Raw genomic sequence first — 20,067 nt, 5'->3', positions numbered from 1 at the left:
CAGACAGCTGTGAGCTGCCATGTGGGTGCTGGGAATTGAACCCAGGTTCTCTGGAAGAGCAGCCAGTGCTCTTAACTGCCGAGCCATCTCTCTAGCCCTTGTGTTCTATTTTTTCTTAAAGACTTAAGACATGTACTACCATGCCTGCCAGTTTTTAGCTGACAGGAGGCAACAGATAGGTTACTGGATACCTGGATTCTGTTCTTTCCAACATAGAGGGCAAGAAACAGCACAGCCAGTAAACTGAGCAAGGGCTTTGGACTTTTTTTTTTTGATTTTTACGAGACAGGGTTTCTGTGTATTGTTTTGGAGGTTGTCGGTCCAGCCTGGCCTGGAACTCACAGACATCCGCCTGCCTCGGCCTCCTGAGTGCTGGGATTAAAGGCGTGTGACACTACTGCCCAGCTGGCTTTGGACTTTTTTTTTTTTTTTTTTTTTTTTTGAGACAGGGTTTCTCTGTGGCTTTGGAGGCTGTCCTGGAACTCGCTCTGTAGACTAGGCTGGCCTCGAACTCACAGAGATCCGCCTGCCTCTGCCTCCCGAGTGCTGGGATTAAAGGCGTGCGCCACCAACGCCCGGCCGGCTTTGGACTTTTTGAGCCATTTGACTGTAGCTTTCATCAAGTTAATTTACCTTGTAAAACCTTGGATTCTCTATTAACAAAAATAAGGTTAATATCAATGTAATAGGGTTGTTATGTTAGATGAAATATTATGTGTGAAGTGTCTGATGGAGTCTGACACATTTGTGGGTTTTTTTTTTTTTTTTTTTGGTTTTTCGAGACAGGGTTTCTCTGTATTGTATTGGAGGCTGTCCTGGAACTCGATCTTGTAGATCAGGCTGTCCTCGAACTCACAGAGATCCGCCTGCCTCTGCCTCCCGAGTGCTGGACGCCCGGCTGACACATTTGTATTTAATAAAATCTCATGTTTCTGAGAGAGAACTGTGCTGTCTGGGTGTACATATGACACACACACACACACACACACACACATCATATATATAGTGTATATGATAAAGGTGCCATAGCAGATCTTTAGGTGACAGATTACCTTTGTTTTGTGGAGCAAAGAAAGTAAAAAGCATCAACGGAGGTTCAACTTCCCAGTTGAATTTTCAGTGCCACTTTATTCCCATGTTCCCTCGTGCTTTCTCCCTCTCATCACAGACTTGCTGCTCAGGGGAGGGATTATGTCTTCCTTCATACTGTCTGGGAAACCAGGAGTCAGCCCTTGCTCAGGAGAGTTAGAGGAGGGAGAGTTAGAACGGGTTACTGGCTGGGCCCAAACTATGGTTCAGGAGGAAACTGATATTACCTACATTGAGAGGCAGAAGGCACTTGACTACCACGAAGCCCTCAAGTCCAGGCTCCTCTGGGCAAAAAGGCAAGAATCAGCCATGGGAGCCAATGCTCTCTTCTTGGAGCACGGAGCCAGCTTTTGGAGAGAGGGGAGCTGAGGCACATTCTTAGTCTTCCCTCATTGAAGAGAGAGGGGAAAGCACCATGGAGGACTGTGTTCCCCACTGAGGTAGAGGGGACTCAAGACTATGGGGTTCATGGAGAAAGGCTGTCCAGAAGCCCAGTTACCCATAAGGAGCCTGGAGGCTTGGGGGTCTTGGAGTTCTTCTGTGCCATTTTCCCTACCCCCAAACTACCCAGTTTTCTATAGGTCCTACAATAAAGGCCCATGTTTTACCACGGTAAGGCACAACACTGAGACATTTACATGGGTATTTGGGGGTGGGTTGTAATTCAGTGGTAGAATGCTTGCCTACTATGAGCAACACTTGGGGGTTCCATCTCAGCATTACAGGAATTTTTTTAAAAAGCTGTTTTGGGCAAACCTCCTTGGTTTGGAGTCAGTGTCTCTAGGGACCAGGGCACCTGTACTAAGGTAGGTGCTTGTATTTCCACTCTCCCCCATCTTTATAAGGATACTCTCTGCCTGTCTCTAAAAGGATTGGTCTGGGCACAAAGCCTATCCCTGAGTCCAAGAGGTAGGGAAATGTGTTTGTGTGTGTGGGCTCAGGCCCCCTATCCGCTTAGCGATCTCTCACTTAGCAGCCTCCTGCCCTCCCTAGGGTCCAGGTATCACTGGAGTTGAGGCTCAGGCCTGGGCGGGGTGGGAAGGTGTGATGCGGAGGAGGGTGGGGCTACAGTCAGGATCCAGGTCCAGGACCGTGCGGGGCCTGTGGCCGGGTGCTTGGTTCCAGCTGGCACTCATGGAGACTCTGGAGATAACTGAATGGACACAGGGCAGACAGAAGTGGGGTTCTGGGTCAGAGCCCTCAGCTCGTCCTGGTCATCACTGTATGCCCTCTGACCCATCCTCCCCCGGTGTGCCCCACTCTCCCACTCACCGGGGCCAGACTGTCACCGGGGCTCTGGATATTGGGAGGAAGCTGACTCCGATAGCTGCTTCCACACAGTCCCACTCCAGAAGGGTTCCGATGCCACTTAGCCTCTTGCTGATGGATCCGGAGGAGCTGGAGATGCCTTCGCTGGTGACTCAAGACCACTGTTGGGGAGGAGGCAACACAGATTCAAGGCGGCCTTTTTAGGTCCTGAATACCAACTCCAAACAGAACCGAACTCCATAGAAATCCACTTGGCCTTCCTGTTGTAGACCAGCCTCAACTTCCCTTCAGTTATTAGATTTCTTATACATTTTCCACCTATCCTTCTATGGGATTCCTCTACCCTATCATAACTCTTCCCCATACCTCCTGGCAATTTTTCTTCTCATTCTACCCAGACTTCCTTCAGCTATTCGGCTTTAACTTTCCTTCAGTGCCTGCTCTGTTTCACTAGGGAATCCTCCCCAATCCTCATCTGTCTCAATCTTTCGACTTCCCCTCAAGTGTAGGAATCAGGGATAGCAGTAGGGGCAGGTTGGCTGCTTTTTACCACAGCACTAACTCACCATTGGTGTGGCCTCCACGTTCCTCAGTCATGAGTTTCCACTGGGCCAGTGTCCCAAGAGCCCCCAAGATGGGCCAGGTGCCCAGTAAGACCCAGCTATACCAGCAAAGAGGAAGCAACTCTGGGAGTGCCTGCAGGCGTTCGCCCAGCCGAGTGCCCAGGGCCAGCCCTTCCAAGAAGTAGTCAGCACAGGCCACCAGCACCGCAGCACCAAGCAGAGCTGTGCCCAGAACTGTGAACGGGCGTGGCCACCGGAGTGTGAGCAGGGCTCCCAGCAGTGCCAGCCCCATCAGTCCACCGATCGGCACCCAGGCTGAATGCGGCTGGTAGATGGGTTCGGTGCCTAATAAGGTTCCAGCGCCCAGGGTCAGACCTAGCAGGAGGCCAGTCAGAAAGAGCCCAACACTGCGAACCAGCATGGTGACCAGGCCGCAGAGCAGTCCGATACCCAGTGCGATGCCTGCGCTCACCTCCAGGCTCAACTGTGTTTCCAGCACCCGTTCCTTGTGGCACAGTAGGAAGATCACCAGGGCGCCTGACAGCAGACCGGAGAGAAACATCACTGCCTTGAAGCAGCGGTAGCCTGGGAAGGGAGGCAGGAGGCATTGAGAGGCAGAAGGGGGTCCTACAGGGATGGTTCTAGTGTATTGGGAAAGGAACAGCTAACCAAAGGAACAGAAGCTAGGAGCGGCATACCGTGGGACCTCAAGGCAAGGGGAAGGAAAGGATAAGCCCAGTGACAGAGCAAGGGCATTCAGAAACTCTTGAGGGGGATGGGTGGAGAAATCAGGAGGTAGAGTGGATGCACTGTGGAGAGAAAACAGGACGAGCAGGGTGGGGGCGCACGCCTTTACTCCCAGCACTCGGGAGGCAGAGGCAGGTGGATCTCTGTGAGTTCGAGGCCGGGCTGGACCGACAGCCTCCAAAACAATACAGAGAAACCCTGTCTCCAATGAGTAAAGAAAGAAAGAAAGAAAGAAAGAAAGAAAGAAAATAGATAGGACGATGTTTAGCTCCTCCAGGAATGGTAAATAGGAAATCACCAGACTGACTCAGATTCTGGGGAAAGTTGAAGTCTCTGGTGGGGAGGATGCCTGGGAGGGGAACTCTGAGGCAGGAGACAGGGGTGGAAGCCAGAGGTGAGGTGGCCCAGGAGCAAGGGAGAAAGAGGACATCATTGTTGAGGATAACAGTCCTAGGCTGCTGCCCCCAGGCCCTGCCCTCACCAAAGCAGCAGTAGATGACTCCAAAGCAGCAGCAAAGGGCACACACAAGGGCCGGGGCCAATTCAACGCTGTCCTGGGGTCTCAGGACACATCTCAGGTCCGGAGGTTCGGGGAGCTGTTGATGCATGGGTCTTGGGTCAGATGTTGTAGCCAGGGGCAACACGGTTTTCTCCATGGTAGAAGGGAAGATGGTCACCCAGTGGAGGGCTGGAGTCAGCCTCCCTCATCCACCCATAACTATCTGTTGGGGTTGGTAAGCCTGGAAGAGAACAGAGAGCAGAAACCATGAACCTTGAGGATTCTGTACCTCCATTTCTTAAAAACAAAACAAAACAAAAAGACTGTTCCAACTAAAAAGCAACTCCTGTCTCATCTGCAGCCAACCCCTCTGCTGAATCGGACAGGGCAGGGTTAATAAAATGGGGAGAGGAAGGAAGACAGAGAATGAGTCATCTTAGGGTCTCAGGACTACTGATCACCACTCTCCAGGGCTGAGAAGAGCAAAGGGGTGGAATCACTTAGTCCTCTAGCTTCATCCAAGCCCAGTCTTAGACACAGGGTGGCCACTGGCTGCAGGCACCCCCCCACTATACTTGTTGCTCCCTAAACTGCAAGTTGGAGGCCAAATCCTCCTGTGAGCTAAATGCAACCCCCAAGGAAGAAAGGGAAGAGACATTTAAAAGAGTTTCAGATAAGGGATCAAGAGTCACCCAGGCACCCTGTCAAGACTTTGAAGTCTTGACTTCATGCCGCGACGGAGTTGCATGGGGAAAGTCGCACACAGCCCTACGTGGAGTAAGCAGGCGCCTTGTCCACGGACGTCTCACATCTTGGTGTCCACTTGCTACTCGCCTCAGACGCGCAGGGGAATTGTTCCACCCACCCTCTCACCCTGGCATGCCTGGGCTGCCAATAGGATTTGAATTCTGATCCGGAAGCGTCCCTGAGGAGAGGCTGGCACTGGGAAACTGAGGGAGTGGTGTGATGCCGAGGCACTTTTCTTTTTCTGTCTTTTGGATAGTGAGGTCTTAGGCTAAGGGGCTCGTTTGGAGAACTCCCGGGGCTCTTCTCAAACGCTTAAGAGATTGGGACCCTAAACAAGGAGAGGTTAGGGAGGGTCTTAACTACTCACCACCCTCCGGGGCTGAGGAGAGCAAAGGGGTGCAATCGCTTAGACCTCCGGCTTCATCCCAGCCCACAGGTCCTAGGCGCAGGGGTGGCCGTAGCCCGCAGGCACCCTCCCCCTCAGGCCCACTGTGCTCCCTGAACTCCTGCAAGTCCGAACCCAAATCCTGTGAGCTAAAAGCAACTAGCTTGGGGGTAGGGGTGTGTACGGAGGAAGGAGACAGGGTGTGTGTGTGGGGTGGGGGATGACATCACGGGGCGGACCCCCTCAATCTTTACCCCTGTGTGTGGGGGAACCCAGGCTACCTACTTTTCTAATCCGGGCCCAGGCCCCCCGCTAACCACAGCAATGAGAGATTTGGGATGCCCATCAAGAGTAAGAAGGAAGGCGTCCGAATGCTGAGATTAATCGACAACTTGACGTCTTCGAAGCCCCAGTGGGGTCCCAACGCACCCCCAGGTCCAGCTTGGTTTCTCCCACTTCCCAGAGAATTGGAGTATTGTCTCCTGGAGAACCGGGTGGTCGGGATCCGGGATGCGGGGACGGTTTTTTTTTTTTAAAGCCAGTGCTGGTGGGGGTGTTCATGGGTGAAAAAACTTGCGGAGCAAGACGGGCCTGGCAGGGACAATGACAGAACTGTAAGGCTTCAGGAGCGTGTGTACAGGAGAGGACCCACAAGGGTCTGCGAAGCGGTGGGGGCGCGTGCGGGTGTGGACCCGAAGCTCATTATGTAAATGAGATGCAAGGCAGCCCGCAGAGGAGAGCGGGGTTCTGTCGCTCTCGGCGGGTTCTGAGCCCCGCGGAGCCACGCTCGGGATCCCCTGGCCGTACTCCCTAGCCCGACCCAGGCGCCGCGTTCACAGGGGGCGGGTCAGCGGCGTGGGAGCTCGCCTGCTGGGTCGCGTGTAATCAGGGGGCGACTTAGTCCGGGACACACACTTCTCTTCCTGTCTGGCCGGGCGGCCGATAGGGAAGGGTGTGGGCGCTGGCTCCCCTGCGTGCTCTGGCTGTCTGTCTGCAAGCCACAGACTATGTGTGGACTGGCGGCTGCCTTGCATCTTCCGGCTTCAGCAGTGACGGGGAACACAGCCCGCCGGCCTCGGCGGACAGCTCGCCCGCACACTCGCGGCTGCGCGACCTGTGTGGCTCGCGCCGCGTTGGCCGGGGGCCCTTTAAGGGGCGGGACCAGGGCGCTCTAGCACCGCCCCCTCGATTGACTCCGCGCTCGCGGCGCCGGCTCGCATCCCCGCCAACCGCTTTTCTCTTTCCTTCCCGTCTGTTCCCTCGGTGACCCCGGAAGTGGAAGTAGGCGGCCGCGGCGGGGACGGAAGGCGGAAGTGGAGCGTGAGCGGGAGGCGGAGCCGGGGGAGCTGCTCTCGTAGCTCCCCCTGGCCTCAGGCGCAGCTGCTCGAGGGGGAGGAGTTACCGCCGCTCTTCGGTACGTCGCCTTTGCCCCTGGGACCCGGGCGGTGGGTTCTCGGGGGGTCTTCTGCTGGGACTCCTTAGACTCCGCCCCCAGCCTTTCCCCTTCGGCTGCACTGTCCCCACCCTTTTCTGACAGATTGCGGCCTCTCTCTCTCAGACAGTCTCTTTTTCCTAAGAGTACCCCCCCCGACCACACCCTTTGCGGTAAACCCCCCTTCCCCCCATTTCTCCAGACTGAAGAGTTTGGCTCTCCTGAGGAAAAAAAGAGAAATTAAAGATTTCGGGGGTGAGGGGGTTTCTGAGGTCGGGGTTGGTGCAAGCAGGGTGGTGGTCAGTCAGATTCGGGTTTATTGTTAGGGTGAGCGATTGTCCCCAAAGACTTTGCGCTTACGCGGTAAGGAGGGAGTTGGGTACATTGTTTAACTTTCTCCCTGGGTCCTATCCTTGACCGTTCCCAACTTGATACCTTTGTTGCAGGCAGTAGAACTTACCACAATGGCCGTGACCTAAACTCCTCAGGAAGCCCCGGGGTCATGGCCCAGAAGCACCCCGGAGAAGGAGGGTTGTGTGGAACCTCCTTCAGGACATCAGGACCCTCTGTGGACCCTGAAATACTCTCCTTCTCAGGACTCAGGGACTCAGTAGAGACTGCTCCCAATGGGACACGCTGCCTCACAGAGCACTCGGGTTCTAAGTGCACACAGCCCCCAAGCCCAGCCCACTGGTCGGATCCAAGCCATGGTCCTCCGAGGGGCCCAGGACCACCTAGGGAAGGAGGCGACCCTGAAGAGAGTGAGGCGTCCTCGGAAGAGTCAGGAGCGGACCAGGAGCTCTCCAGAGAGAACGAGACTGGGTCCCAGGAGGACGGGAGCCCGCCTTTTCTTTCCGTTCCATCTGCTTGTACCTGCCAGGGGAGCCCTGGAGTTCCCGAAGGGACGTCCTCTGAGGAAGGAGATGGCAGCTTTTGCCGCTGCTGCACCTCCCCAGCCTTGGGAGAAGATGAAGAGCTAGAAGAGGAGTATGACGACGAGGAACCTCTCAAATTTCCCAGTGATTGTTCACGTGTGTCCAGTGGAAAGAAACCCCCATCCCGAAGGCAGAGGCACCGCTTTTTGACCAAGGAGGATACTCGGGATAGTGGACGCAGAGATCCCAGGTCCCCTGGTCGTCATCGGCTGGGCCGAAAACGAAGTCAGACAGATAAGCGCAGAGGCTTGGGACTGTGGGGCGTGGAGGAACTATGTCAGCTTGGACAGGCAGGCTTCTGGTGGCTGATTGAACTTCTGGCGTTGGTGGGAGAGTATGTGGAAACGTGTGGCCATCTCATTTATGCATGCAGGCAGCTGAAGGGCAGTGACCTGGACCTCTTTCGAGTCTGGGTGGGAGCCTGGGCAGGGAGATTGGGGGGCTGGGCCCAGGTGATGGTCCAGTTCCTAAGCCAGAGCTTTTCCTGTGCTGCAGGGCTGTTCACCCGTCTTCTTAGGCTAGTGGGTGCGTTCCTGCTCCTGACTCTTGCCCTCTTTTTGGGTTGTCTGCAGCTGGGCTGGCGGTTTTTGGTGGGACTGGGTGATCGGTTAGGCTGGAGGAATAAGACCACCAGGCTGTTCTCCTGGCTGGATTCTCCAGCTGTGCACCGTTGCTTGACTCTGCTTCGAGATAGCTGGCCGTGGCAGCAGCTGGTAAGATTAGTTCAGCGGAACTGGCTGGAGTTGCCTTGGGTCAAGCAGAGGACTAATAAGCAAGGTAATGCACCTGCAGCTAGTGGGCGCCACTGCCAGCCAGAAGAGGAGATGGCCCGACTTTTGACCATGGCTGGGGTCCCTGAGGATGAGCTAAACCCTTTTCATGTGCTGGGGGTTGAAGCCACAGCATCCGATGTGGAGCTGAAGAAGGCCTATAGGCAGCTAGCAGTGATGGTGAGTGCCCTCCTCTGCTCCTCTGCTCCTGTGTCTTCTGGTCCAGTTCTAGGGAAGGCTGAGCAGGAGGCCAACTGGAAGCTGAAGGCCACATCCCTTTGTTTTGTTTTTGAGTCAGGGCTTCACTATGTAGACAGGCTAACCTAGAACTCATGACTCTCCTGCCTCCATCTCTGAGTGCTGTGATTTAGGGGCACTTGCCACCACACCTAGCTAAGGGAATCATTTTAGGCAAGAGCCATCAAGACTTTTCTCTGACCAGGGATCTAACTTTCTCTCCATTTAAAGTCTTTTGTCATGAAGTTTTTATAACAGGCAGGGTTGAACTCACTCTGCAGTAGCTAAACGAAATCTCTCTGCTTAGGATAGGGAAGGGTCCAGTCGGGCATTACTGTAGTTGCTCTTACCTGAACAAAGGAATTTTTGTTTTGTTGCTTGGGATAGAGTATTGCTATAAAGCTCCAGCTAACTTTGAACTCTGTGAGTCTTCTGCCTTTGGAAGCACTGGAATTATAAGTGTGCATCACCATGAGTGATAAAGGAGGAACTTAAAGAAAAAGAAATTTTTTTGTTTCTGTTTTTTTAGAGACAGGGTTTCTTTGTGTAGCGTTGGCTGTCCTGGAGCTAGCTCTGTAGACCTCAAACTCACAGAGATCCATCTGCCTCTGTCTCTCTGGGATCAAAGGTGTATGCCACCAATGCCCGGCAAGAAATTGCCTTTTAGACTTACGTGTACAAGTGTTTCCTCTATGTGTTCGTGTGTACCATGTGCAGCCTGGTACCCAAGGAGATAAAGAGTGTTTCCCCTGGAGCTGGGATTAGGGATGCTTGTGAGACACCATGTGGGAATGCAGCCGAGCCTGGGTCCTCTACAAGAAAAAACAAGGGTTTTAGCCCCTGAGCCATCTCTTCAGCCCCAACAGGAGATTTTAAACATGGAGTAACCAGCCTCTCCTGGAGACGCAAGTGCAGGCCTAGTGTTCAGGACTGAGCGTCAGTGGCCATCCCAGTACCAGGAAGAAGGAAACAGCTTCTTTTTTCCTGCGGGATTGAGACTGGAGTCTGTCCAGGGCCTTGTGCATGCTAGGCAAGTGCTACCCCACTGACCTACACACATATGTCCCTAACCTGAAAACAAGAGTCTTAAGACCCACAGTATGAAAGGGGAGAAAAAAAGGAGCAGAAACCATAACAGAGACATGTATATCATGTATGTGCACGAAGATATGTTGCTTTTGTTAACTATATAGGTGGGAGTTTTGATGTAATACATACTTCAGAGAAACTTTTTTTTTTTGGTGGTACTGGGGATCAAACCCAGAGCGTTGCTCATTCTAGGCATACACTCTACAATTGAGCTAAAGCCCTGCTATTTCTGTGTGTGTGAGTAAAATATATTATGAATATAAGTAATGAGTATAAAATTGTACCTGAGGCTGATTGGCAAAACATTACAATATGCAAATTACCACAGTGGCTGTAGGACCTAAAGAGGAATGGGCAACCAAGGTTTTCCTTGACAACTAAAAGTACAGTAAGCCTCCAGATGATAACTTAGCAAGGAACTAAATTTGGTAGAAAAGACAATAGTGGATGACCTGGTATATTCTTAGAGTAGATAACAATTACTTTTTCCCTCAAATTGTTAGCAGACATCTCATGGAGAATGTCATTCTTTTTTTTTGGGTTTTTCAACACAGGGTTTCTCTGTATTGTTTTGGAGGCTGTCCTGGAACTTCTCTGTAGACCAGGCTGGTCTCTGCCTCCCAAGTGCTGGGATTAAAGGCGTGCGCCACCACCGCTTGGCCAAAAGAAAATATTTTTAATTGGGAGCTTGCTTATAGTTTCCAAGTGTGAGTCCATGACCATCATGGTGGGGTGTGGCAGCAGACAGGTAGGCATGGTGCTGGAGCCGTACGTAACTAAGAGCTCACATCTGATCTGAGAGGGAGACTGGGTTTGAACTCAGCAGCCAACTGCATGGATTATAGGAATGTGTTACCACTTCCAACTTTGGATAAGACATTTTTGTTTGTTTGCTTTTGTTGTTTGTTTTTCCAGACGAGGTTTCTCTATGTTAACAGTTTTGGCTGTACTGTAACCCAGGCTGGTTTTGAACTCACAGAGATCAACTGTCTCTACCTTCTGAGTGCTGGGATTAAAGGTGTGTGCCACCATGTTCTGCCAGATAAGAAAATCTGAAGTTGGAGAAGAATCAGTTTGAAGGTGTAACGTACTGGAAACTCTTACACTAAGGCTGCTCATAAAGCTAACCTGCAAGGGCTTTAAATGCCAGATGTCTCTGTTTGTCTAGCTAAGGACTTCCTGATACTTGGGGCTTTCAGATCTAAGCTGGGGTAGTTCCAGACAAACTGGGATGGCAGGTCACCCCAGAGCAGACTGTTGTGCCACATACTTTACGTGGGGATTTTGTCTTGTGGTGTTCGTGAATGTGTCACATGTGTGGGATGTGTGGGTCAAGCGCAACTTCAGGTATTGGTCCTTGCCTTCTACCTTGTTCAGGGTTAGGGTCTCTGGATTGTTTTTCTACTGCTTGTGCTAGACTAGTTGAATTCTGAGGATTCTCTTGTCTTTACTTTCCGTCTCCTTGTAGGAATGCTAGGATTATAGACACTTGATCTCTGTATAGTCCAGCTTTTATGTGGGTTCTGGGGATTTGAACTCAGGTCAGGTCCTAATGCTTGCAAAGCTAGCACTTTTATCCATTGAGCCATCTCCCTGTTTCTTCATATATTTTCTTGTTTAATCTTGAAAATCTATGACACATAAAAATATTCAAGGCCATACAGCTTAAAAGGAAAACCTGGATTTAAATTCAGATCTCTTCACAAGCTACAGTAATTGTCCATGAAACTATATTGATTCTCCAAAAGGATAATGAAAGAGAACTCTTTTATATAAGAATATCTATGAGAGGCTGGAGAGATGGCTTAGTAGTTAGGAGCATGTGCTTGTAGTGGAATTAAGTTCATTTCCCAGCATCCATACTGAAGAGCTCATAGCTGTCTCCAACTCCAAGGGGATCTGGCACCTCTGGCTTCCACAAGCACCTACATGTATGTACACATATCCACACATGGACACACACATATATACACATAATTAAAAAAAATAAAGCCTAGCTGGGCAGTGGTGGTGTCCGCCTTTAATTCCAGCACTCAGAAGGCAGAGGCAGGTGGATCTCTTTAAGTTCCAGGCCAGCCTGGTCTACAAATTGAATTCTAGGACAGCCAGAGGTGTTACACAGAGAAACCCTGGGGTGGGGAGGCTTGAGGGAGAGGCAAAAAACAAACAAACAAAAAAAAACGTTAAAAAGATGAAGGGACTAGAGATGTCTCAGAGGTTAAGAGTACTCACTTGTCGCTCATGTGGCTTACAATTGCCTGTAACCCCCATTCCTGGGGATGTGACGTCCTCTCCGTGGGCACCAGGCACACATTGTGCTCATATGTACATAGGGGTATACAGACACACAACCTGAGACGGGGAGGGTAGAACTGATTTGTGATGAAATGCCTCTGTGTTTTGGGTAGGTTCATCCTGATAAAAATCATCATCCCAGGGCTGAGGAGGCCTTCAAAGTTTTGCGGGCAGCTTGGGACATTGTCAGCAACCCAGAGAGGCGGAAGGAGTATGAGATGTGAGTTTGAAACGGAACATTTCAGGTGAAGTAGAGGGAAAACCTCAATAGAAGGTCCTAGGCTTGTGGGTGGAAGCTCTCAGGCAGAAAGAACTTACTTGTCATTTTATCTTAGCCAGCAGCCTCTAGAGCAGTGGGTCTCAACCTGTAAGTCGTGACCCATTTGAGGGTTGACTGACTCTTTCACATGGGTTGCATATAAGATATCCTTTGTATCAGATATTAATTACAGTTATAAAGTAGCATCCAAAGTTTTATGGTTAGGGTCATCACAACATAAAGAACTGTATTAAAGGGTTGTAGCATCAGGAAGGTTGAGAACCATTGTTATACAGATATCCAGATATGTCTCTCTTTATACCTTAATACCCTGACTTACAAAACCTTTCTTCTTTTAGGAAACGAATGGCAGAGAATGAGCTGAGCCGGTCAGTGAATGAGTTTCTCTCGAAGCTACAAGATGACCTCAAGGAGGCAATGAATACGATGATGTGCAGCCGCTGCCAAGGAAAGCATAGGTATGAAACAGGGCGGCAGGAGCACGGCAGTGCAGCTTAGGGATTGGGTGACCAAGGCCTTCCTGTGAGTACTGTTGATGACTGGAGTACAGACGGTGAGCAAAAAGACCCCGTCTTCTTCTTTTGTCCTACTAAGGACTGAGGATTTAGGGCTGGTGGAGAGATGGCTCTGTGGTCAAGAGCATTTGCCAGGGAACAAACAAATCTTTAAAATAAAATAAAAAGATTGAGGATCTCAACTGCTGATGCCAGCTCTCATAAACTAGGCGTGATGACACATGGCTATAATGCCAGCACTTAGGCGATGGAAAGGGAAAGATCATTCACAGCTATACGCTATATGAAGTTCAAGGCTAGGCTGAGCCAAGTGAGATCCTGTCTTACCCTAAAGGGAATAGAAGTTAATCCTGTACTACATAGGAATGACTATGTCCTGGGGACATAGATTCAGGTTATGTGCCAAACCATGTTCAAACATGGTAACAGTTTCAGGAAGTTTTTATTTATTTTTTTAGATTTTAAATTTTATGTGTGTTTGCCTTTATGTATGCATACTAGGGCTTGAGAGATATCTCCATGGTTAAGAGTACTAGCTGAAGCCGGGTGTTGGTGGCGTACTCCTTTAATCCCAGCACTCGGGAGGCAGAGGCGGGCGGATCTGTGAGTTCGAGACCAGCCTGGTCTACAGAGCGAGTTCCAGGATAGCCTCCAAAACAATACAGATAAACCCTGTCTTGAAAACCCAAAACCCAAAACAAAAAAACCCAAACAAACAAACAAACAAAAAAACCAGCACTAGCTGTTCCTCTAGAGGACCCAGGTTCAATTCCAAGCAGCCACACGGTGGCTCACCACCATCTATAACTCCAGTCCCATAGGATCTGATACCTAATGCCCTTTTCTGACCTCCAAGGGTACCAGACATGCATGTGGTACACAGACATACAAACACTTGTACACATAAAAGAAATAAGAATTAAAAACCAAAATAAAATGTGATACTGATTCCATCCATTAAAAAAAAGGTATCAGATTCCCTAGAACTAGAGTTACAGATTGTTGTGAACCACCACATGGGTGCTGGGAATCAAACCCAGGTCCTCTCTATTCTCAACTGCTGAGCCATCTCTCCAGCTCCTGAAGTGTTTTTGTGTTTTTTCAATCTTTTCCGTTACATTTATTTATGTGTGTATACTTAGGTCACTCCCTCACAAAAACCACAACCACCACCACGACAACAACAGGCTAGGGTGTGAAAATAGAACATTAGTTGGGAAGAGGGAGGGTACCAGTGGGAATGGAAGTAAGAAATAAAGGGTAATAGCCGGTGAATAGTGTCAAAATATATTGTATACATGTATGGAAATATAATCAGAGCACATTATTGTCTATAATTGTTATGTGCTATTAAAAACATTAAAGAAAGAAAAAAATAGTTTAAATATAGAAACGTGAAAGCAGAGTATGGAACTATTCTCCTGTAACCCCGGCACTTACAAGTCTAGCCTGGGCTACATACCATGACCTTGCCTCAGACTAAAAGAAAATTGAAGGCAGAGTATAGAGAAGCAGATATTATAGCAGAGTAAAGATAACTTTTAGTGTTTGGCCATATTTGACAGTAATGGCCACTTGAAAAGTATTAAGGAATTATTGTATTGGTTTGCAGGAGGTTTGAAATGGACCGAGAACCTAAGAGTGCCAGATACTGTGCTGAGTGTAACAAGCTTCACCCTGCTGAGGAGGGAGACTTTTGGGCAGAGTCAAGCATGTTGGGCCTCAAGATCACCTACTTTGCACTGATGGACGGAAAGGTCTATGATATCACAGGTATACTTCTGACCTCTAAATACAAGATCATTTTTCTTTATCTCATTTGCTATGAATGGGTGTTTCGGGTAATTATCTCTATTTGCAGAGTGGGCTGGATGCCAGCGTGTGGGGATCTCTCCAGACACCCACAGAGTTCCTTACCACATCTCATTTGGTTCTCGGGGACCAGGCACCAGTGGTCGGCAAAGGTAGGTGGTGCTTCTCACTTAGCCACCATTTCAGTTGTGAGTATGGTTTTAGATGCCTAGCTCTCTAGGGGGTTTGGAAACTGACCCAGTGTGTGGTTAATTTTGGTAGCTGATTGTATGTCTCCTGCCTCATTCTGTGTTCTCTCCTCCCTCAGGGCCACACCAGAATCTCCTCCTCCTGACCTGCAGGATTTCTTGAGCCGGATCTTTCAAGTACCCCCCGGGCAGATGTCCAATGGGAACTTCTTTGCAGCGCCTCATCCTGGCCCTGGGGCCACTGCAACCTCCAAGCCCAACAGTACAGTACCCAAGGGAGAAGCCAAACCTAAACGGCGGAAGAAAGTGAGGCGGCCCTTCCAACGTTGACACCCTTCTCTTCCTTCCTCAATCAATGTCAGGGAGTTAAAAGGGCTGTGTACAGCACAGGATGGAATTTGATTTATTTTTAAATACTTTAAAAAGGGAAAAATTTAAATTGTTCACTCAGTACTTAGAGGAAGTCCATGACCTATTCTCCCTCTTGCCCAGCACCTAGGAACTGAATCTTGTCTTTTGACAATACCAAAGAAACAGGAGGTGGCTAGAGCAAGGGACGTGGGGTCTGGGTCTAGTCCAGACAGTACGTTCCCGAGGTGTGGGGACTGGGCATTTTCTGGGTTCTGTATGCCTTTATCTTATCATTTGCTCTCAGAGCAAATGAAGCTCACCCTTTTTAAATGAGTATATCTTATTTCTTAACCCATTTCAGGGGTTCCTCCCCCTTTACCCTGATGTACAGGTTAAAAGAAAAAGCATGTAGCCCTAATTTTGGAGATACACAATTCAGAGTGCAAACTGAATTTTTCCCCTTTCACTTTATGGGAAACCACCTAACTTTAGGCTCATTGTTGCAAGGATGGCCAAAATTAATTCATTTTTAAAAAGCAGACTTACGCCCTGTGCCCTTGGGTGAGGGGGAAGCATAGAGGGGTTCCCAGAGGCCCCTTGTGAGCCAAGGGTTTGTATTTTTTTAAGTTTGTTCATATTTGTATGTACATATCTATTTAAAGCCAGGGAATTATCTTTCTATAAATATATAACTGGCAACTTATATTTTCCTTCTTTTCTTTGCCCACATAGCTTGAGTTCTCTTCTATTTTCCTGGAAACAGTCTTACTATGTAGACTAGGCTGGCCTCCAGCTGGCAGTAGTTCTTTGACCTCTGCCTCCTGAGGGCTGGGATATAGGCCGTGCCACACACACAGTTCAGGAACATTTTTGCTTATTTGAGAATTCTTTCTTTGCTGTTAGCTGAGAGTGAAGGGTATCCTGTATTGGATCAAAGGCATGGTGATAAAAATTTGCTTAAAATTTTTTTTGTAGTAAGTCAGGATTCCATTTTCCTCCCCAGCATTGTGAGAACATCTCTCTATTCCTCTTGCTTATCAAATTTCAGTCATAACTGAAAAGACTTTATTTTAAGGAAAATATACAGCAAAACAGAACTTGAAGGTGGTACGTTTGGAAAACATAATCTCCAGATAAACTGCCCGAGTGTGGATAGCTTCTTGCTGTACAGAGGAGAGTGGTGTGGCCCTTAACCTCATCTCTTTCCTGATTCAGAGAATCTTGACCCTATTAGGGCTGGGCCCAGGAACCCCATGTTACAACTTCTTCCTTCTTGGAGTTTAGACAGGTTTGTCCTATATCTCAGGCTTCCAAGATACAGAAGATAGTATGGACAAGGGAAAACCATTGTCTCTTTGTTCCAGTGCCTTCCCTCAGTGCCTATAGAACTCTCAACCCACTTATCAGTATTTGTTGATTCCAAAGAGACGGACCCCATGAAATTGGGGCAGCTTAGGCAGCAGTACACTGAGCAGTGAGGCAGTGTTGATGATGAAATGCGCAGCGTCGTACTTGGTATAGAAGCTGGCCAGCAGGTAGCTAGGGAGAGGAAAAGAAAAGGATAACAAGGTTGGCTTCCCATATCCACAGCCATGCTTTCCAGTGCTTTTCTTTTCTATTTTGAATTGCTAGTTTTATTGCATATTGTCCTTCGTAGTCCAAAGGTACTTCAGCTAACTCAATAGTATTTAATGTGAGGTCTAGGATATAATCAGAAGACATCTTTAACTAGAGATTATAAATCAGTTGTTTGCTAATATCATCTCCCCCCCCCAAGAGCTGAGGACCAAACCCAGGGCCTGTGCTTGCTAGACAAGCACTCTACCACTGAGCTGAACCCCCAGCCCATCTGCTAATTGTTAATGACAAATGGCAGCCAAAGTGTTCAGTCTGACTTTTGGAGCCCTTTTTGCTTCCTTTCCCCAAACTATTTTTACCTTTTTTTTTTTTTTTTTTTTTTGAGACAGGGTTTCTCTGTATTGTTTTGGAGCCTATCCTGGAACTCACTCTGTAGACCAGGCTGGCCTCAAACTCAGAGATCTGCCTGCCTCTGCCTCCCAAGTGCTGGGATTAAAGGAGTGCACCACTAGTTTTACTTTTTAACAATATCAGTTCTTCCTTTACCTATTTGCTTCTTTGGGGACTGTAAAAATCACTTGGATTTAGACAGGAGTTTGGTTTATTTTCAGTCCCTTTTCCCTTTCCTTATTACCATGGAACCAGCAAGGAATGAAGGAATGTTCACTGCCGTCTCAAACCTTATAATACTCCCTGTAGATTTAGGACTAGTGTACTATCGTGTGTGTGTGTGTGTGTGTGTGTGCATGTTCATGTGTGGGTATGACCACACATCAACATGAGTCTTCCTTGGTTGCTCTCCATCTTTTTTGGGGGGCAGGTCTTTTTGGGGGGGTTTCTGAGACAGGGTTTCTCTGTATTGTTTTATAGGCTGTCCTGGAACTCACTCTGTAGACCAGGCTGGCCTCAAACTCACAGAGATCCACCTGCCTCTGCCTCCGGAGTGCTGGGATTAAAGGCATGCACCACCTACACCCAGCTTGGTCAGGTGGTTCTTGTTATTATTATTATTACTATTAGTCTCTAAAGTACAGTACTCTGGCTAGACTAGCTGGCCAGCAAGCCATAGGGATCTTCCTGCTTCCAACTCTTCAGTGTTGGAATTATAGGCACCCATGGTTGTGTGTGGCCACATCTGGCTTTTACATACATGCTGGGGATTGAATTTAAGTCCTTGTGCTAAGCAATTTCCCCAACTTCTGACCCAGAATTTCCTCTACCCCCAGACTCACAGTACAATAGGAGAGATGCTAAGGAACTTTCGGGAGGAGGTAAATTGTAGTCCATAGTCCATCTGCTCCCAATGTGTCAAAAGCCGAGCCTTTCCTTGGTCAGGGGTCTCAAAGGGTGTTCCTTTCACTGTATGTAGGAAGATATACATTGCCTGGGAAGAGGGAAAGGGACAGTATGAGGCTAGAAAGTAGTCCTTTGGGTCAAGAGTTCTGCTAAGATCCCAAAAGGAAGACATATTTGTTTTGGTTGGGATAAACCTGGGTTGGGTACAAGGGTGTGGTTTAGTGCTCACCAAGTTATGGATGACGTTGGTCAGGGTCCAGACAACAGGAATGCTGAAGAAAGGGATGCTGAGTAGAACCACATGCAGCAGTCCTACCAAGATGATGTAGGCCAGCCAGATGCCCCGGCTATTCATCACTCGAGTGTTGGGGTTTACTTCGCCGTGTGCCACCCCCACATTCATCCTACCACAATGAGGGGTCAGCAGCAGTCCAACTCAATTTCCTCTTAACCCCCGAAAAGCCAGATCCCCTAAACTCTAGGGAATGAAAGGATTTCTCTATCATGCAAAAAAAAAAAAAAGGAAAAACTGAAGACTTTGTTAAAACTCGAGAAGACGTGAAGCAGCTGGGTGTGGTGGCTCATGCTTGTCATCCTATACTTGGGAGGTTGAGACATGAGGACTGTCCTGGGCTAGAGTGAGATCATTTCTCCAAAACAAACAAAAAAGCAAGAGGGGCTTCAAAATGGCTAAGCTGGAGAAGGCATTTGCCACGGTGCTTAAAGACCTGAGTTGGATCCCCAGGACCCACACAGTGGAAGGGGACTCCTGCAAGCTGTCCTGACTCCCGCGCCTGCCTTGTTAGTGTGCATGCCCACACAAGTGGTTTGTTTTGTTTCTATGGGAAAAAAGCCTCCCTACTATAGAAACACGGTAAAGTTTTTACTCTGATCTTTACAGTTCAACTATAACATGAAGCAGTAAGCTTAGACTGTGACACTCACTTGAAGCACCAGGGGAATCGGGAGTATTTTTAATTTGCTTTCTTGAGGAAGTTATTGAATCATAGAGAGGTCACCCACACCCAGAGTTCCACAAGAAAGCTATGCAGTTAATAAGGAGGAATCGAGAGTCAAGCCACCTGTGGTCCTCACCTTTTATTGGGGCTTGTCTCTCCTGTCCCTCACCCTCATGGCCTGTCAACAGCCAGTTGCCTCAGCCCTTCTCTGGAGCGTGAGGCGCAGCAACAACTTAACCCAGTTTTTAAATTAGTCTAGGAAGGGACCTGAGCTTAGTCCCTCAAGAAATAGAGCCCTCTCCCTTCTAGGGGCGCTTCTGGCACTTAAATTTATGCTAACTCTAATGCCTATATATATATATATATATATATATATATATATTTTTTTTTTACCTGCTCTTGCCTTTCCCAAATTTCCCTAATCAAGTACCGAGTCCGCCCATGCTCCTCCCAGAGTCCCACTTTCGCACATCAGTTTACGTCTCTCTTCACGGGAACTCGAAGTCGCCGCCGCCCTTCCTTCCCAATATTCCCATCAGTTCCGCTCGGTAACCTTTTACAAGTTGCGCGCAGCCCCTACCTGCCAGCTTCAGAAGCCCGGACCGTCCGGCTTGGGGCACAGCGAGGGCTCTCACACCTGTGGTCTCCAGGAAGTGGCCGCCTTTCGCCCCGTCTGCGCTCTCCCTATTGGTGGGACGGACCGCGGCGTCCCCAGTCATTGGTTGGCTCTGCAGTGGGGCCGTGCAATTGGCCGCCCTTTCTAGCCTTAGGCTATGCAAACCCCGCCCTCTCCTGGGCCCACCCTTTCAGCGACCCTCGGAGAGGCGTGAGAGCGACGCCGCCAGTGACTAATGGGAAAGGCCGTTGGTGCGAGGTGGGAGTAAGGGTGATAGCGATTGGTTGGACGAGCCTGGCACCTAAGGCGGGGGCAGCGCCGGGGGTCTGGTAGAGTGAGGCGCAGCAAGATGGCGACCGAGACGGTGGAGCTCCACAAGCTGAAGGTACCGTGCGCGGGGAAGGCTGAGGCGGGG

The 20,067-nt window shown here is 49.2% G+C and overlaps 4 protein-coding genes across 6 annotated transcripts in view; 2 read left to right on the top strand and 2 right to left on the bottom strand.

The window, feature by feature from the left end:
* Nucleotides 1-1,108: 1,108 nt before the first annotated feature.
* On the bottom strand, nt 1,109-6,038 carry LOC101828123 (transmembrane protein 198-like). Its single transcript, XM_013120281.3, is given in 6 exon segments — nt 1,109-2,184; nt 2,186-2,245; nt 2,363-2,519; nt 2,925-3,506; nt 4,150-4,408; nt 5,282-6,038. Coding segments are annotated over 5 exon segments (1,050 nt in total). The 5' UTR covers nt 4,325-4,408; nt 5,282-6,038; the 3' UTR covers nt 1,109-2,108.
* Nucleotides 6,039-6,524: 486 nt separating this feature from the next.
* On the top strand, nt 6,525-15,906 carry Dnajc14 (DnaJ heat shock protein family (Hsp40) member C14). The gene is made up of 7 exons (XM_005079694.4): nt 6,525-6,713; nt 7,178-8,616; nt 12,171-12,277; nt 12,676-12,795; nt 14,465-14,625; nt 14,714-14,816; nt 14,972-15,906. Exons 2-7 carry the CDS (start codon nt 7,234-7,236, stop codon nt 15,180-15,182), a joined length of 2,085 nt encoding a protein of 694 aa, XP_005079751.2. The 5' UTR covers nt 6,525-6,713; nt 7,178-7,233; the 3' UTR covers nt 15,183-15,906.
* A 327-nt stretch (nt 15,907-16,233) lies between these two features.
* Ormdl2 (ORMDL sphingolipid biosynthesis regulator 2) lies at nt 16,234-19,737 on the bottom strand. 2 transcript variants are annotated; one of them, XM_021232826.2, is made up of 4 exons: nt 19,617-19,737; nt 18,307-18,481; nt 18,014-18,165; nt 16,234-16,742 (listed from the first exon to the last, which is right to left on the bottom strand). In XM_021232826.2, the coding sequence occupies exons 2-4, from the start codon at nt 18,478-18,480 to the stop codon at nt 16,607-16,609; spliced, it is 462 nt and encodes a 153-aa protein (XP_021088485.1). In that variant the 5' UTR covers nt 18,481; nt 19,617-19,737; the 3' UTR covers nt 16,234-16,606. The 2 variants fall into 2 exon arrangements, with proteins under 2 accessions (XP_021088485.1, XP_021088484.1); XM_021232825.2 differs by having other exon boundaries at nt 18,307-18,576; nt 19,617-19,735.
* Nucleotides 19,738-19,860: 123 nt separating this feature from the next.
* Nucleotides 19,861-20,067, top strand: part of LOC101842721 (SAP domain containing ribonucleoprotein) — a 51,376-nt gene continuing 51,169 nt past the window's right edge. Inside the window, exon 1 of one of the 2 annotated variants that reach the window (XM_005079693.4) lies at nt 19,861-20,037. In XM_005079693.4, coding sequence (XP_005079750.1) covers nt 20,002-20,037 — 36 coding nt within the window. In that variant the 5' untranslated portion in view covers nt 19,861-20,001. The remainder of the gene's footprint in view (nt 20,038-20,067) is intronic. The other variant, XM_013120319.3, reaches the window with a different exon arrangement.

Source organism: Mesocricetus auratus, unplaced genomic scaffold (assembly GCF_017639785.1).
Source record: "Mesocricetus auratus isolate SY011 unplaced genomic scaffold, BCM_Maur_2.0 Super-Scaffold_100011, whole genome shotgun sequence".
Lineage (NCBI taxonomy): Eukaryota > Metazoa > Chordata > Mammalia > Rodentia > Cricetidae > Mesocricetus > Mesocricetus auratus.
This window is presented reverse-complemented; position numbering and strand designations above follow the sequence as displayed.

What these genes read in the sequence shown, in the direction of transcription:
- Dnajc14 (XM_005079694.4), top strand. Translation starts at nt 7,234, where the DNA reads ATGGCCCAGAAGCACCCCGGAGAAGGAGGGTTGTGTGGAACCTCCTTC. An exon ending in AAAGGTCTATGATATCACAG is followed by an intron (nt 14,626 to 14,713) that starts GTATACTTCTGA and finishes CTCTATTTGCAG; the next exon opens with AGTGGGCTGGATGCCAGCGT. An exon ending in GGCACCAGTGGTCGGCAAAG is followed by an intron (nt 14,817 to 14,971) that starts GTAGGTGGTGCT and finishes CTCCTCCCTCAG; the next exon opens with GGCCACACCAGAATCTCCTC.
- Ormdl2 (XM_021232826.2), bottom strand. Translation starts at nt 18,480, where the DNA reads ATGAATGTGGGGGTGGCACACGGCGAAGTAAACCCCAACACTCGAGTG. An exon ending in CCAACGTCATCCATAACTTG is followed by an intron (nt 18,166 to 18,306) that starts GTGAGCACTAAA and finishes CCCTCTTCCCAG; the next exon opens with GCAATGTATATCTTCCTACA. An exon ending in AGCATCTCTCCTATTGTACT is followed by an intron (nt 16,743 to 18,013) that starts GTGAGTCTGGGG and finishes TCCTCTCCCTAG; the next exon opens with CTACCTGCTGGCCAGCTTCT.